The sequence below is a fragment of the Falco rusticolus genome, chromosome 2 (assembly GCF_015220075.1).
Source record: "Falco rusticolus isolate bFalRus1 chromosome 2, bFalRus1.pri, whole genome shotgun sequence".
Classification (NCBI taxonomy): Eukaryota; Metazoa; Chordata; class Aves; order Falconiformes; family Falconidae; genus Falco; species Falco rusticolus.
In genome coordinates this window covers 18,890,697-18,908,190 of record NC_051188.1, presented here as the reverse complement: position 1 = coordinate 18,908,190, position 17,494 = coordinate 18,890,697, and the positions used below count along the sequence as shown (strand labels likewise).

The window sequence follows — 17,494 nt, the reverse complement described above, 5'->3', positions numbered from 1 at the left end:
TGAGAGACAGAAGATACTTTACCAGAGAAAGGAAATGCTTTTAGAAAGCAGGTTACCTGTAATCTTTATTTGGACAAGGAAGTAAATACACATTTAACTAGGTTTGATGTTTTAATTGTGTGCCATTGCACAACAGTTCATACTTACACTTGAACGTGTATCATTAACTGTTAAGTTCCATTTCACACCCAGAAATACACTCACTGCTTAGAGAAAAAGGGAAGAAAAATCAATACAAACAAGGTGTGTCAGAAAGTGATATAAAACAAGATTTATTTGCAAATGATTTTGACAACAAGGAAGCAAGTATCTCCGAGCTGTGTATTTCAGGGATTACACATCAGTTCCTTTGCCTTCTGAGATTTCCATTTGCATGCAATATGGGATACCTCTAGGATTCAAAATGAACTTTGAAGTGTCCTTTTTTGCCTTGCTGTGCTAAGTAATTCCTTCCACAGGCACACTACAGGAGAGTCAAAGTCTTTGTAATGAGCAGCTGTCACAGGAAGTGCTCAATGAAACCTTGGCTTAGAAAGAAAACTGTCGCAAGAGCCGTTTCACATTTGTTTAACACAGTGTTAAGTGCTTCAAGATTCCCCCAAGGAGAAGTGCCTGGTGCTGTACATAAAACAAAAAAAAACCAATAGCCAGACCCAAACCAAAATCCAAGAAACCCCCGAAACCCAAACACCAACATCCACCCCTAAACCCAACAGCTATACCGAAACCTCAGATTTCTTTCCAATGTAAGAATGCACAGTACATCTGGTTATAACCTGAGTTCCCTCTCTTGGAAGCTAAAGAGCTGTATCTCATGTTAAAAAAAAAAAAAGTTCAAGATTTAGTAATAATTACTATATACAGATGAATTCAGGACAAAGGCAATGCAAAGTGAGAACTGATTTACCTTAGTGCCCAATTGTGGGAGGGTAACCTCTAAATTATGGTTAGTCACAGCAGTTGAAGAGAAAGACAGCAGCATCTTCAGAACATTTCTTCAATTTATTTCCACCCTTCTACCCAGCATCGCTCTTTGTCTTTCAAAAGGCCAGGAAATTTCAACTCTGAAGTCGTACTTTGAGTTAGATGAGATAGGAAATGTATTCTGAAAGCCCTGTATGATTAAGTTCTCAGCAGACCGCATTAAGCATGTCTTGGTTTAGGGGAAAGTCCAAAGGGAACACCAGGAAACAAAGTAATAGCTACTCAAGATGGGAAATGAAAGAATCTGAACCAGATCTACTTTCAATACAGTTCTAGAAAACATTTCTTTTTATAACAAAGAAGGACTTATTTTTTCTCCTCTTCATGAAGCTCAGAATAATCCAAATATCAACACCAGAAAAATATTATTTTTCCCTCCTCTCCATAAATACAATAATGCAAGGAAAGATGTCTAGATGTTATTGTCATCAGTTCAAATAAGGCATTAATGAATGAATTAGATCATCCAAATGTAAATAAACATATTTATATATATATATTTATCTATAAAAATACACCAAAAAATTAAAATAACTTTATAAGGGTAACAATTATTGTGTTGGTGACGACCATTTCATTTAAGTATTTAGGCAACAAAAACTGGAGAGAATAATAGGAAGTCTTAGCAATATTATTTTATTTTGGTCTACTTCAGAAAGATTAAAACAAGATCCAGCTGAAAGCTCTTCATCATCAGCCCACACACTATGCCACCATGGAGGTCTCCCTACATCTTCTGGGGAACCTAGTCCATCTTTATGGAATAACTATACTTGATCATTTCACATCAACTGTTACTGAAATGATCCTCAGAGCAAGGCCCAGAATCTGCAAATCTCTTTAAGCTGAATACCCTAGCTAACACCAGACTGCCTCCTGAACAAGCTCAGAACTCAAAATGCAATAAAGATTTCAGAACAAATGTTGTATTGGCAAACACTGCCTTCTTCAATCCCAACTCGGCCATCTCCAGAGAATGCCAATAATTCACAATTACCTCCAGTGGTTATGTTCTCCCATTAGACAGCTCCAAGGCTTTACTCTTCTAAGTCATGCGTATCCCCAAATTTGTAGTGTAGTCAAACAAATACGGTTGAGGTTTTTTGACTTCTGATTTGGGCAACAGAGGTGCACTGCAGCAATTAAGCTGCAGGTGCCAACATTCCCATTTGGCCCCTAGATTTCATGGTTTTAATGGTATTTTTGCAAGACAAAAGTGGCTACATCTCATTAAGATTCCAAAGTTTGTAAAATCCCTACCCTGAAAACCCAGTATTTGCTGAGAAAGTATCATATTTACTAAGAGCGTGAATTAGCTCCAAGCACACCATGTTTAATGACAACACTTTAAAAAGACCCCACGCACTCTCGTTCTCTTACATATCCAGGTCTGAAACAGAGAAATGCCATGGGGTTTTTAGGAGAAGTCTTGTAGAAGTGATCCAGTTTTCAAACATCGTTAAAGGTTTTGGCATAACATTATATGAAATCTGTAATGCAGTTGCTAACATTTATAATCCAGTAATCATTTATAAGAAGTATTATTGCATTTTAAGCGTAAAAATATAGGAGGTTCTATAAAGAAAATTAAAATAGCATTAATCTAATATTGATAGTCATATAAAATAACTCACAATTATGTAAGTTTCCATATTTAATTATACATTTAAAAATAAGTTATAAAAATAATTAAGCTTCTTTAAAACCCCTAAGATGTTTTCTTTTAGGAGTTTTTACTCATATCTACTGATTGTCTAGCATCGGCAACAGCTTCTGGTACTCGAACAGTCATATTATCCATCGATTTCTTCAAGCAAATTTGGCAGCCTAAACGTGATCTGTAGGGAAATACGACATTGTCGTTAGTTTTAGCCAATCATATCTAACAGCATTTACCCCCTTATGCCTCCAACATTCAGCCATCCTGAACGTATTATGATCTAGAAACAGCCACTCTTGTACATGGTCTTAATCAAGATCAGTAGTGAACTGCATGCATCAATGCAAAGATATACGTGGCAATAATAATGATTTACATTAAATAACAGAGTTCATTGCTATCATCATTAAATAACAAGTACGTTGGAAAGGTATACACTGAGTACTTCCTATTGCTGAGACAACATATAGTAAGGGTGACCCTTCCACTTTCAATGGGTCACCAATAGTTAGGTCAAGTGCAGCGAGTGACATTTGATCTCCCAAAGGACATTTGGCGTCTCTGAAGAGATGAAGGCAATGAATTTGAGTGAAAGCCTCATAAAAAGCATAACCTATCCTATCCAGGGTCCAATGTCTTCAAACTAAACAACTCCAGATTGAGTCATTAAGACAGAAAAGTAAGAGTGAAAAGACAAGAAACGTAGAAAAGAGAAGGCTAAAATACTCATGGCACCTGAGGAGATGTAATCCTTCACTTTTCTACCTATCATTTATTCAACATGAAAAAATGTTGTATGTAAGCAACTAAAAAATATTTAATACCACAACAAAATTCTGCAGACATTATAAGCCACTTTTATTACTGAGATATCTTTAATTCAGTGTCTATGCCTTGGTACTGAAGTACAGAATACTTAAAACATTGGCAAGGACGGGCAATATCCTGTAGCACTAGTTGAAGGATTTAATCAGTACAGGAATGTTGGCAGAGATATTATTAAAAAATGGTACTACATTAACATCTACACAGAACTCTTTCAAGCATGTAGTGATCAATTAAAGCCCCCAATTCAGTACTATACCCAAAAGTAACACTTTATGTAAGTGACTGTATACCACAAATTACTGGATTGTCCATATTAATACATACATTAACCAGAAGATTTAATCTCATTAATATGTACCCATAAAAATAGCTTTAGAAATGGAATCTTATAGATATGACTTCTGGTATTTATATGCAGCATTGCTCATACGGCTTAATTTTACTAAAGTATGTTTTTTCACTACAGACCAATGCTGACTGCATACATACTCTGTAGCGTGGCAATGGATTCACTTCATGTGAAATCACACTGCCCTTTGTTTTGAGACTGCTACACAGCAGTACAAAAACTAGGCAGCACTAAATAACACTGTGAGAAACAAACTACCTTCTCCTATTCAAATTCTTCCACAGCATTTACAGTTTTAGAGATATTTAACCAGATTCCTCCACCCCTTAAAGGTGAAGAAGCTTGGACCCCGAAAAAGATCATTTAGTCAATCCCCGCAAGCAAGCTATTTTTTTTTAAAACCAATTACTTATCCTTTACAGGGTCTCCACTCTTATCCCACTGCAACACAAAACTTAGTAAAGGATTTAAGTACGCTACATGAACTGTAATATTTTCTTCATACTCAGTGACTCAACTGAAGAATTCCCGTACCTGTTACATCCCTCTACAAAAGCTCTGTTGAATTCTTTGCTTACCATCATGTAGTACAAACTATAAAAAAGCAGCAGCCCACAGACACACGATTAACATGTCCAGTATGCAATCAGACTCACTGTTCTTCAGTTCCGATGATCTCATTTTAAAAGTTGGGGTGCTACCGTCCATTCCTTTGATGTGGAAGCAGTTTTAAACCAACTAATTAAGCCGTACAGACAGTAGTTGAGAAGTGTCATAGCTCCTGTAGAACGCCTGGGTGAATGCTACCTAGTCATCACCATTTGTCACTACCCATTTTACTTATTTGCTGTAATATTAATTCTATGGACTCATCCAGTTTGAGACAGACACTCCAAGAAGCCCTCTGCAAAGGAATCTTCCAGTGCACAGACATGGCGTAACATCTCTGGAAACAGCAATGCAAAAGAAACTTGACTTATGTTATCTTTTTATATTTTAAGTGCACCTTCTACATCACCCACAGGCTCTTCACGCAGACAAGCTTCCTGCTTCTGATAGGTTAGAAACAAAAATATTTTTCTACTTTTTAGCAAGCTGTTTCTCTGCATATTTTTTTTCCTTCGGTATTCTCTTTAAACATTTAACTTGCCAGGGCTTGCCTCTCCCCTATCTTACTACTTTTAATAATCCCTACTGTTCGACAGTTTGTCAAAACAATTTCATTTTAACCTTTCTAATTAGTCCTTCATTTACAAAAAAAAAAAAAAGCTCTCATGGCAGCTGCTAGCTGAAGCTTTCCCAAATACAGTCACTGACAAGAAAAACCTTTTATCCTTACACTTATGATAGAGCATAGTAGTGCATCTCCATTACACAAGTTTGTATTAGCACATGAGACCAGGTAAACTCTGGCAAGTATCAGTCACTCAAAACTCCACCTTCCAGAAGAAGTCATCCTCTCACACATATAAAAGATCCCTGGCCATAGGAAGAACACATCATGTTAGGAAAACCTGACAGCAGTACAAGTGTTTTCAGAGGGCCTAAAACTTAAATTCAGTTTGAAGAACTCTAGGAGAACATAGAAATATTTAAACAGAAAGCTCTGGCTTTCTACTGTTTGTCAGTAAAAGCTCCTTGCTTTAAATCTTTAATTAAAAGACAGCCAAAGAAAAAAATTTATTAGATCACTGGCCTCCAGAGCTATTTAGGATTTGGTTTGGCCCAGAATCTAAAAGGTTACTTTTAGAATTATGGTAGATGGTAAGAGTGAAGTAAACTCACCCTTAATAGGCTTATGATTTTTTTCAAAATTGAAAATGATTTTTGGGGAGACAGGAAAAAGGATAAAACAAAAGAAGCTAAAAAAAGTTTATCATAGCTTGACTTCTTTGCCTTTACAACCTCTCAGAAAGTTAAGATTTGGCTGAACTGAGAAAGTGTACTGTCACATAGAAACAATTACTATGGGATTCCCATTACTGATATAAGGAGATAAATGAGTTAACTCAGTAATTCTTCACACAGACATAAAAACTCAATGCTATATAGGCCAGGTATAAAGCCCTCTGACATCACTGGAAAAATTCTGCAAGAACAACTGGAACAAGCAGTTACCTTGAAGCGTGACAGAAAGGGCTTATGAAACCTTGTAAGGTGGAGCTGTCTACTGTTCATACAGGTATGTTCTATGATACAGGCTACATGTACACCAGCAAGTAGCGCAGCCCACTAGGAATGAGCCTGCGATGAAGATGCGATACCCTAATGACACGGTACATGATGGTGGGAGAGATGTAGAAAAGAGGGTTACTTCAGAATACCACTAGTCTGATCCTATGCACCGAAATGCCCATTAGCAGTCAGGGCACATTTTGGGATTAGTTTCACCCAAAGGGGAATCTGGCTTGTGTGCACCAAGAGCACTCTGACACGAGTCAAAGCATGACAAGCGGGGACACTGCCATGCAGACACTGTTTATCCTAGAGAAGGCTCAGGGTGAAGATCTTATCAAAGTACATAAACAACAGTGGAGTCTCCATCTCTGGAGATACTCAAAAGCTAACTGGACATGGTCCTGGGCATTGGCTCTAGGTGGCCCTGTTTGAACAGGGGGTTGCACCAGAACACCTCAAGAAGTCCCCTCCAACCTCAGCCCTTCTGTGATTCTGCAAAAAGATCTGACCAAAACTAAAATACCAGTGTAAACACATTCATAAAATACATTAACTAGCTACAGGCTAAGAAAGACAGAAAAGAGAAGGGAAACAAGAACATAAAAATTCACACACATGACAGCAGCAACAAAGTTTTTGTTGAAGGAAGTGGGTTTTTGGTCTTTTTTTCAGCATCTGACACTTCCACATCAGACACCTCTGAAGAGCAAGTACTGGTAACTGCCACTCTTCAGTTACAAAAACTGAAGTTACTACTTCTACTACTACTACTACCATCTTTTTAACATGAATTCGGATAAACAATATTTAAATTTGACAGTCCCATTTGTGTAACAGAATTCAGCTATTCATTAAAAGCCCATTAAGGCATTTAAGAATACTGGACTGCCCCATCTGCAAACTCATCTTTCCATTCTTTGATGTACTGAAGTGTTATGCTGCCTTACGTTTCTGTGAGGCCGTATGCCAGGTCCAGCATGTCCATCTCTTCATCAGTAATTGCATCTAGTTTCTCAAATATGTGGTCTTCAAAGATTAAATGGCAAGTTGAACAGGCTAGCGTTCCTTCGCATGCACCTAAAGAAAAAAATAATTCAAGATAACAGAAAATCCAAGTTTCAAATTACAGCACAATTTCAGAAGAAACCTTTTATATGTCTCATACAAGAAGTATCTCTGTTGATTAATAAAATTAATGTTTCATATATTCCCACATTCATGTATCTACTCTGCATTCAACTGCCAATGGTATTTCTACAGTCCCTACAACATTAAGATTTACTTGAATGCTGTAGTTAATTAAAATACTTAACTAATTCTCTTTCTACCATTTAAAGAGAGAAAAGTTTTCTACTGTAAGAATGCAAAAGCAAACAATGCTGCTATCAACCAGCTCTTCTTAATTTATTTCCAAGGTTGATTCTTCTATCCTTCTCTTTCCCATCATTTTGGGGCTTCCTCAAAAAGTTCAACAGAGGACACTTGCTATACAAAAAATTCCCCCGATGTACAGAAAGGAGGGATTTTTGTACTTGTTATTTTTTCTCATTCAACAGAACACAAATTCACAGCAACACAAGTAGTCAGGCATCAGCAGAGATCGTTTTCTCTGTGTCAGAGGCCTACATGTATTACTAGGTAATGCAGCCCAAGCCAAGGATCTAGGAATTTGCTATGGTTGAACAGAATAAGCATCAACTACACCTGCTTGCTAGAGCAATTAAGTCATCACAGAACAGTGAAAGTTTGAACACTAACAAATTTGTCTCTGCCACTGTATAGGGTTAGCACACAGTTCTCCCCTTTGCTGAAAAACAAACATGCAATTTCAAAAGGAGGAGAAAGCTGAACTCTTCATACTTGCGTAGAGACTGGAGTTGGGGGACACAAACCCCCACCTCTGACTTAAACTGGTAAAAGAGAAGCAGGTAGTACTCTTGATTTTGCTTTCCCTGGAAATGAGTAAATAAGTGAAACTTGGCTAATGTATCACGACTACACCACCTCTGTACCCATACAGAAACAAAGGGAAGCAAGGCTGTGAGTATAACCACTGCTATGAAAAGCAGTGGGATTCACCATCAGACCACAAGAACCACACAGAAAGTACCATGCTGTTACATATAGTAACGGTATCAACAGCATATATTCAAAGTGAGCATGACACTGTACTAGAAGACTTGAAATATATCATGTATTCAAGTACCTACAAATGCATGTGAAAAAGTTGAGTTTAAATAAAGTGTCAAATAATGTAAAGTTTGTCATTCAGCAGTTTAAGTGTTTTAATGTTGGCGGAGGTGAGGGAGAAAGGAGGGGAAGAAAGAACACTAATCAATCTATTTGAATAGTGAAAGGTCTTTCTGCAACTACAAAGCCAGGAGCAGCAAACAAATCGAGTGCAGCTGAATCAGTCAAAAGTTTTCGAAGTCCTTATAAAGATTATTATTACTGCACTTGGGATGCCCCCTAGTGACAGAAGTGAACAGGTAAGATATACATTTTTCCCCTCACTTTTTTCTAAACACAGAACATGCATTTTTACATTACTTATACTGCATTATTTCTCTGCCCTCGTATGATGTTTCATTAACAAATGATTATTGAAATGGGACTAGCATATTACAATTGAAGATTGTTAGAGTATTTCCAATTTTTAGTTTGGCTTCTGTTTAACAGCATTATCTGTTATTTCCCGCCCCCACCCTTACCACAGCGCTTTAACATGGCTGATGCTTACACAAACTAAGAGAATATTTACTGTAGAATATAAGCAGACTAGCCATATTTAATAAATGACACAGAGCTAGTTACCCCAACCCGTAATGCAAAAGATTTTTTAAAGAGCTAATTCTTCTTCCCCAGATGTATGCAAATCTAGACATAAGAGTGGTCTCAGACATAAGTCTGAGATTTAAAACCTTATCAAGGATTTTATTCTAGCAGTGAAATTTATTTGCACTGAAATAAAACACACCTCAGATTTCCAACAGTGCTATACTACCCTACTTTCCCGCCCCTCCCCCCCCCCTCCCGGCTAATTGCTCCAGGCTATGCGCATGCACTCATGCAAACTGTACTTTCACTTCCTGCTTTATTTTGTACTATTAATTCTTAAGCTAACGTTCACATAAATACTGGTCTGGAGGTATTTAATCGCCATTAACAAACATCCCTGCTTTGCACGGGCAGAATTCTACAACTTCAATGGAACTAAGTACAGAAAGTGCAAAAGCTTGAAGGAATACAGAGGTGTTGTAACTTCCTCCCATTTTGATTTTAAGCAGAACTTGCACCGAGTTAGAATTTCACCAGGGCACTGGTCTCCTTTACCCCAGTCTTAATAAGAATTAAAATTCTCGCTCTTCCCTTCCAACCAACATGGATTTGGTTGTTTCTTTCGCTTAGCACACAAATACTACATCAATTTGTGCTACGAAAAGCCCAACAATGAACTGAGACAGCATAGCAACACCGACGTAACCAGACACTGTTAAAAACACACCAGTTTTGTGTTGTCTCCAGAACCTTTCAGCTCACAAGAGTCTGCAGGTGGCATCTTTCAGACTCCACCTTGACAGCACTCTGTCCACATTCCCCTCCTTGAACATTCAAGCAAGGCTCACCCCAAATATTTTTTTGGTACTTAACCCAAAATATTCTATGCACCTGCAGGAAAGAACAAATGGGGAGAAAATCCAAATAAAGTACAGCTAGGTTTTATAAATAAATTCATAAGTAAATATTCATTTATAGTTGGGCTGAATGATCTTAAGGGTCTTTTCCAACCTAAATGATTCTACAATTCTATTAATATTTATAAATAAACTGGTAACATAACGATGTCTAGACACTGAATAGAGTATTCAGTGAATCTACTTACCAAAACCGTCTATGTCTAGATTATTATCAACAACAACATCCAACAGTGAATCCCCAGGTTTTCCTTTGGCTGTTAATTTGTCACCATCACGATTTATGAAATGAACAGTTATTTTATCTTCTGAGCTGAAAAAGAAAAGTATGTAATGGAATTAAAGAAAGAATTATACAATTTTTTAGCTCTTTAACATTGACTGAATACTATTAAAGCAGTAATCAACTCTAGCAGCACAGAGACCTAACTGACTGGCTTTTAAAAGCTGTAACAGGTACAGCCATTTATTGCTGTACATTGAACAAAGGCCATGAAAAATAAGAAGGAAAACTTGGTTTGTGTTTTGTCACTAGGAACTATACAGAATCCTGATGTTTTACCTTTCACCAAGTCAGAGCTATTTTATTTTAGGCACAATAGTCGTACTTTTATCAAAGCAAAGAGCTTATGTAAAATGCTTCTCTCCACAGCTTTCTGTGGACCTCTGCTTTGGATTTATGAAATTTTAATTGTTCTCATCATTAACATTTAGGATGAATTTTAAATTTTCCCATTCCTGCTTAAAGTCCAAGACATTTTACTTTTTAGTTCAAAATTTGATTCTCCTCTCCTCCCAAACATGGAAATACTCCAAAAGCAGAATGCTTTTATTGACCACAGGTTCTCTTAGGATTTCACCTTGTAAATACCAATTCCAGTGAAGTTCAAAGTTTGGACATTGCCTTCAAAGAAAGGTGGCTTTGTATTTTCCTGCTTTGCTTTTCAGGCAATTAATATTTATTTAAGAAAGAAATCTCTCGCAGTCTGCATATACGTTTAAGACTAAAGCTTTTAATATGCACAAAACCCCAAGATTCTTTTTGTGTTCCATATTATGTTATTTGACATGCAAATTAAAGGAAAGCTTTTAATATAATAACAAATAAAATACAGTTTGTTTGCTTCTAAACAGACTATTTTCTTTCCTACAGAAAGTGAGCAAAACAAAAAAAACTTGTTGGATGGACAGCAAAAAATCCTACCAAGCGATAACAGATACAAATAGAACAACTGAAAGCTAATGCAAAAATGTGTTTCGATGTGAAATCCACGTTTAAGAACAGCATGCTTAATATTACTTCTGATCTTTTTTAGTAACTGTGGGCTTTGGGTGATCTATCATATGGAAAACACACACGCTTGAAAAATCAAGTTGCCCCTAGGAAAACTTAACTGTAGAGCTGAATATTAAAGCAAAAATTTAAAAATAGCCATAATGAAGCATCAGTGAACAGATTATTTTTTGAACTGGTAAAAGAAAAGGTGTTTTTAGCAATCTAAGCCCTAGCTTGTTTTTCAAAACAACAAATGTTTGTTGCTCTAGACTTAATACACTTGCCGCAACTGTAAGCTCAGTTGGCAGCAGTATGCACCGTGATTCACTATGATGTCATGTTCAGTTCTTGTCATATCATCACTCAGTCCATTCTCCAGAAGGAGAACACAAGCTACTATTAACTACAAATTCATTCCAAAATTATAATCGATAATGAAGGATTGACCTTGCTGAGCTGCAGAATGCAACTGAAGTGTGCACTATAATAAAATGCAGGTATCTTAAGATATATCTTCACAAAATGCAATCAGTGTTGCACAGTCACCCATGATATCAAAGAACCACCTCAAGCAAACTGTTCTGTGAGGGTTTAAGTTACCAGTTTGCTTTTTGTTTTGCTCCTTTGCTGTGCTAACAATTCTCACAGCACAACCAAGGAAACAAGAACCCACTTCTTAAACATACTAGCACAAAGTTCACCACCTCCATTGGTAGTTTAAGACTTGCAATCTAAACCCATCATCTGGAAAGGTATAAAGTCACATTCTGACAGCCAAAGTAAACCACTACCGCGTAATGTTAAACTGGTTGACAAAGCCCTTCCAGAGCTCACGGAAATACACTCTCATTTACAGAAATACTTCTGTCAACACAACCCTGACAGGACACACAATGCAAGATGTACTTACACTTAGGGGCATCCTCTGCCCACAGCAGAGACTTGGCAAGTACTAAGTATTTCTTCCAATATCCGAAACATACCCCCATCCACTATTACAGGATGAGGTGATCACAAGTAACATGGACCAAACAGCAAGATTGGAACCTTTGTAACAGACAAGTCAATCTCACTCCCAGTTTTCAAAACACACCTGAAACTTGTCTTCACCTGTGATTACACTTTCATCTGGCATAATACCACAGTGTCACAAGAAGAATGGTCCTGCCCTCCCTGCTTTGTTCCTTTCGCCCCCAGAAACAAAACTGGCCCAAACACAACCTTCACAGGTCAATGTCCATACAAATGTCTGAACCAGCACACAGTCAGATCTGCCACTTATGTGGCATTTACATCAACTTACCGCCATTGTGTTACTTCAACTTTGTGATGTAATAACACAATCTAAGCTTAATGATCGGCTAAACCTGATCTCTTTAATATAAAAAAGAAAAGTGGGTTTGGGTGGTCCTCACTCCAAACTGCCCTGCCATCATCCTTACACCTGTACTACAGCAAGTCAACTCATTTTGCTAATCTGGCTGAAAATCAACCATAGTAACACAGTAGCCCCAGCTGAACCAGCAAGCAAAACTGACAGAAGTGCCACTGCCCACAACAAAAATGAGTAAACAGGAATGGGATCCTCTTCTCAGCAGTAACAATCTTACATTAGCTTCAGCCAGTTGTGGAACTGCACCATGGCTGTGCACGCCTAACTGGTGTGGCATGCAGCAACAGGACAAACTAAAGTACCACCACTAAGTTAATGACTTTTGTTAAAAGATCACTAGAGTAACTAGTCTTTTCTACAGGATCTAATCCACCATGGTTGATAAATTTTAGTTTCACTTATTTGTAATAAACTTAGAGACAGCCTTCTTAAGTCTTCCAGTAGGATGTTTTTCTGCTATTGCCATCTTTACCACTCTTCATATAGCCAAAACGTGTAATTTTAAAAAAATCACTGAGGCTTTATTATGCATGAGCATGAGTGGTGAAAATACTTTCAGAAGTGTGTGTACATAATAATCAGACTAGTCAGACATTCAAAACACACAGTGCTGATCTTTTAAATGACTATGAGATATCATTAAAAAATAATAATCACACCTGCATGAAACAATATTTAGACTTCATAAATTTCAAGTAACATGGCTTTTGTCTACCCATACATTGTTTGCGTGAAGAAAAAAACCCTAACCAAACACTACCATACTGTGAACTAGTCACAGGCAACGCACATGAAACGTGCTAGGTCTATGCAAGTATAAATAGCCTCAGGATTATCAGGAATGCTGATTCTTCATTCTCCCATCCCTGCCTTTGCCTTCGGCAACTTGGGTGCCACAGCTGGAGCACCTGCCAGTGCAGACAACAAAAAACAACAACAAAAATAATTGAGCACCACAGCCTTCTCCACATGCTAGATAACCAGGTCTTCCGGAGAGGGCCTGCATTTTCCCTAGTCTTCCTTTTATCAGACATACCAATAGAAGCTTTTCTTCTTGCCATTGATGCTCCTGGCCAGATTTAATTATACCAGGGCTTTAGCCTGAACCCTGGCTGCTTGGACAATTTCTCAGCATCCGTTCCAGGATACCTGTCCTTGCTTCCACCCTCTGTAGGCTTCCTTTTTGTGTTTGAGTTTCTTCAGGAGCTCCTTGTTCATCCATGCCAGACTCCTGGTACTTCTGCCTGACGTGCTCTTTGTTGGGATGCCTCACTCCTGAGCTTGGAGGAGGTGATCCTTGAGTATCAACCAGCTTTCTTGGGCCCCTCTTCCCTACAAGGCTTTATCCCACGGTACTCCACCAAGCAGGTCCCTGAAGAGACCAAAGTGTGCTCTCCTGAAGTCCAGAGTAGCGAGCTTGCTGTGTGCCCTCCTTGCCACCCTAAGGATCTTGAACTCCACCATGTCATGGTCACTGCACCAAGGCTACCCTTGAGCTTCACACTGCCCACCGGGCCCTCCTTGTTGGTGAGAACAAAGTCCAGCATAGCACCTCTCCTTGTTGGCTCCTCTATCACTTGGAGAAAGAAGTTATTACCCACACATTCCAGAAACCTCCTGGATTACTTATGCCCTGCTGTGTGGTCCCTCCAAGAGATTATCCGGTCGCTGAAGAGCCCCATGAGAATCAGGGCTTGTGAACATGAGGCTGCTCCTGTCTGTCTATAGAGGGCCTCATCCACTCAGTCTTCTTGATTGGGTAGCCTGTAGCAGACCCTCACTATCATGTCACCTGTCCTTGCTCTCCCTTTAATCCTGACCCATGAGCTCTTGTTTGGCTCCTCATACATCCCGAGGTGGAACTCTCTGCACTCCAGCTGATCATCGACATAGAGGGTGACACCACCTCCTCATACTGTCTGTCCTTCCTAAAGAGCCTGTATCCTTACATTCCAACACTCAAGTCATAGGAGCCATCCCACCATGTCCCAGTGATGCCAGTAAGATCACAGCCCTGCTGCAGATGTGCACCCACCTCTTAATTCCTCTTATTACCCATGCTAAATGCATTGCACAGAGGCATTTAAGTTGGGCCTGCAATAAAGCTGGCTTACTGGCTGGCAATGGTAAATTTAACAGCCCCACCTAACTGTCGGAAGAGTTTCATGAATGAAACTATTATACAGGCCTCAAAATAAAGAGGTTAATCTGAACTAATCCTTAAAACATGTAGTAATTATGTTGTGCATCAAAAATATTGTACGGCTACCTACACAGGTATAAAAGAATTCTGAGATAACTACTATTCGCTATGAAATGAAAAGGAAGGATAATGGATAAAAATGGAGCAAGACAAAGAATGAAATGGAAATGAACACGTAACACCTGATGCTTCACTGAAACACCTGGGAACCTCTGCTCACAAGAGTCACCTCAGGTAATGATTTTGTATAGCTAGGTCTTCATCCTCTAGACACAAATACAGCTGATTTTACATACACAAAGAGTGAAGCATCTTTTTATCTCTTTACACTGACTGTATATTTGAACAGCATAAAGTTCAAGAACTGGATCTCAAATAATACAACATCCAGAAATGGCAGGACTAGAGAAAATAACTTGCACATAAAAGGAGAGCACACTAATATAGATCATATAGAAAGAAGTGTTTTCTTTTTCTCCCAACTCATTTACTCATTCAGCCAAGCGATTACATGGAATATATAAACAATACATTTGAAATACTTGCTTAAGAGAGCTTTTTTGCTGGTATGCTTGCGCAATGAATGTGAATAAATTCCAATCTGTATTCAGTCTGTTTGTTAAAGACCTGAGGGATTACTATTATGTAAGGAAAGGTTTTCCCTTTTTAGTATTCTTTTTCCTCCTATTTTTACCCTGTTCAATAATTTCAATAACTTTTAAAAAACTTGACAATATTTTACAATGGCATTTTTCTATTTTGAATTAAAAGCTGCGAATCAGGGACCTCAGTATAATTATCATCAGGGCACTCAGACTTATAAGACGCTCAGCTGGGTCACTCAACTATCAACTGCCCCACCTCATACGGCAGTACTAGAATAAAAAGTTACTTTTAATATGGAAAGAGGCTATCTGCTAGAAGTAAGTAAAAGAGCACCTACAGGAATGTTTAAAAGCAAACTACTGAAACAGCTTTGATGGTGAGGGTGCTACCCAACCCTGTGGAAACAGGCTAGGCTATGCCCCTGATGTTGGGCAGCTGACTGTGGGTCCTGTTCTGAGTCAAAGAAACTTCTCTGGCAATCAAGTAAATTAGGCTTTTAGGACTTCTGTATATTAAATACAGACAGCTAACTGTAGGCTCTGACCTATCTTTAAATATACAAGCTGCAAGCCAGAAGGCCATGCATAAATACAGTCTTTGACTACATGCAGTAAGCTGCAAATCTATCGTTGTGGGCTGTGGAATATTAAATGTCTACAGGCATAATGCATTTTGCAACACCTACTCATACATAGTGGTGAAAAGAGGAGGTGTTCTGCACACTTAGACGCAGAAGAGCTCTTTAGTAATGAAAAACTATACCAAAGGCCGAAGATATCTTTAGTATTGGGCTCTGATGGGTGCTGTACTTCCACCACAAGCCTAGCCAGTCACAGCCGTTTAGAAAACGAGTTTGAACACAGGAACCCTAGTTTAGCTTTCCGTAACATTGTAAGCTCTTTCAGCGGGGCTCCAGGTCACATAGAGCGTGGTGGCTTAACCGCAACGTGCGGTCCCTCGGCCCGGGCCGACCCTCCGGCACCTCCAGCTAACAACCCCCGGCACGGCTCGGCCTACCCGCCGTGGGCGCCCGGTCGACACCCCGGGGGCAGCCCGCCGTCAGGCTCCCCCGCAGCGCGCTTCGGTGCCACCGCCACGGCGAGAGCCGGGGCGCGGAGGCGGCCGGGACCTGGCCCGAGGGGGCCAGGCGGCGGCGGGGCCGGGACGGCGGGGCCCTGCGGCCCACGACGCGGCGAGCGACCGGGGAAAGGTCACGCCGCGGCAGCACAGCTCGGCCGCCCCCACCCGGGCGGCCCGTGCCACAGACGGCCGCCGGCCGCCGGCCCCCGGTGCCCGCAGCACCGAGGCCCAGGCGGCGGCGCGGCGCGGCACGCACGGCACTGCTGCGGCGCGAAGGCGGCCGCCACCGTGAGGAGCCAACCCGGCGCCTCGCGGCTCCGGCCCTCTTACCTGAGCACCGCCCGGGCAGAGAGGCTGAACAGCCGGGCTGCCCTCACGGCAGCGCTACCGCAGCCCGGCCCCGTCCCGGCTGCCGGCGAGGCGGAGAAGAGCCAGCGGCGGGAGGAAGCGGCGGCAGCCCGCAGCAGCCGGGCCGGCCCCGGGGCAGCCATGGCGGCAGCAGGTCGGGAACGCTGGGCCTCCGCGCCGGCACCGCGGGAGGGCGGGGGCAAAGTCCCACCGCTTACGCCTCTGGCGCGAGCAGCGGCGATTCTCGCAGCTGCCTACGCAGCGCGCTTCCCGCCCCCCTTTGCGGGGAAAGAGCGGCGTTACGCAAAGTGCGCAGCGATGCGCTGAGGGAAGGGGCCGGGCCTTACGAACACCGCTCGCCCCAGGGGCCGCCTTTCCGTCAGCTTCCCTCTTACTCCCTCAGAGCGCGCTGCGGGCCGGTGGACGCTCTTTGGTTCCCAAATCCAACAGCTAGCCTTAGTCTTCCCGGGAGGGCGGTCCCGCGGAGCTCGGCCCCTTGCCGCCCTGCCTGGTTGGGTCTGTGAGGGATTTCTTGTCACAGCTTGGGCCAGGGCCAGGGCTTAGCGCTGCCTGGGCCCTGGCGGGGTCCCTGACACTGTGGAGGTGACACCCAAGGAGCTGTCACTACATCCCAGATGGCTCCTCCATCTCTGGGAGGCCAGGCCTGCGAGGGACTGGGCTCCCTGGCTGCAGGCAGGGCAAGAAACATGGCCCCAGGGAAGCAGAGCTGGCAGCTCGGGAGTCTCAGCTGTCCACCGGGCTGTCCAGGCAGGACCACTGAGAAATTCCCAGTTCCTCATTACTATTTCTTACAACAGAAGATCAGCTTCTAAAACCCAGGCATCAGCAAAGTGACAGCAGTGCTATCAGAGGTTTTAACAGGAGGTGAGCATT

General features: G+C 41.0%; 1 protein-coding gene across 1 annotated transcript; it reads right to left on the bottom strand.

Annotated features, from left to right (window-relative positions):
• Nucleotides 1–246: 246 nt before the first annotated feature.
• Nucleotides 247–16,991, bottom strand: FDX1 (ferredoxin 1). The gene is made up of 4 exons (XM_037376968.1): nt 16,583–16,991; nt 9,883–10,007; nt 6,947–7,076; nt 247–2,822 (listed from the first exon to the last, which is right to left on the bottom strand). The coding sequence occupies exons 1-4, from the start codon at nt 16,741–16,743 to the stop codon at nt 2,708–2,710; spliced, it is 531 nt and encodes a 176-aa protein (XP_037232865.1). The 5' UTR covers nt 16,744–16,991; the 3' UTR covers nt 247–2,707.
• Between the last annotated feature and the right edge of the window lie 503 nt (nt 16,992–17,494).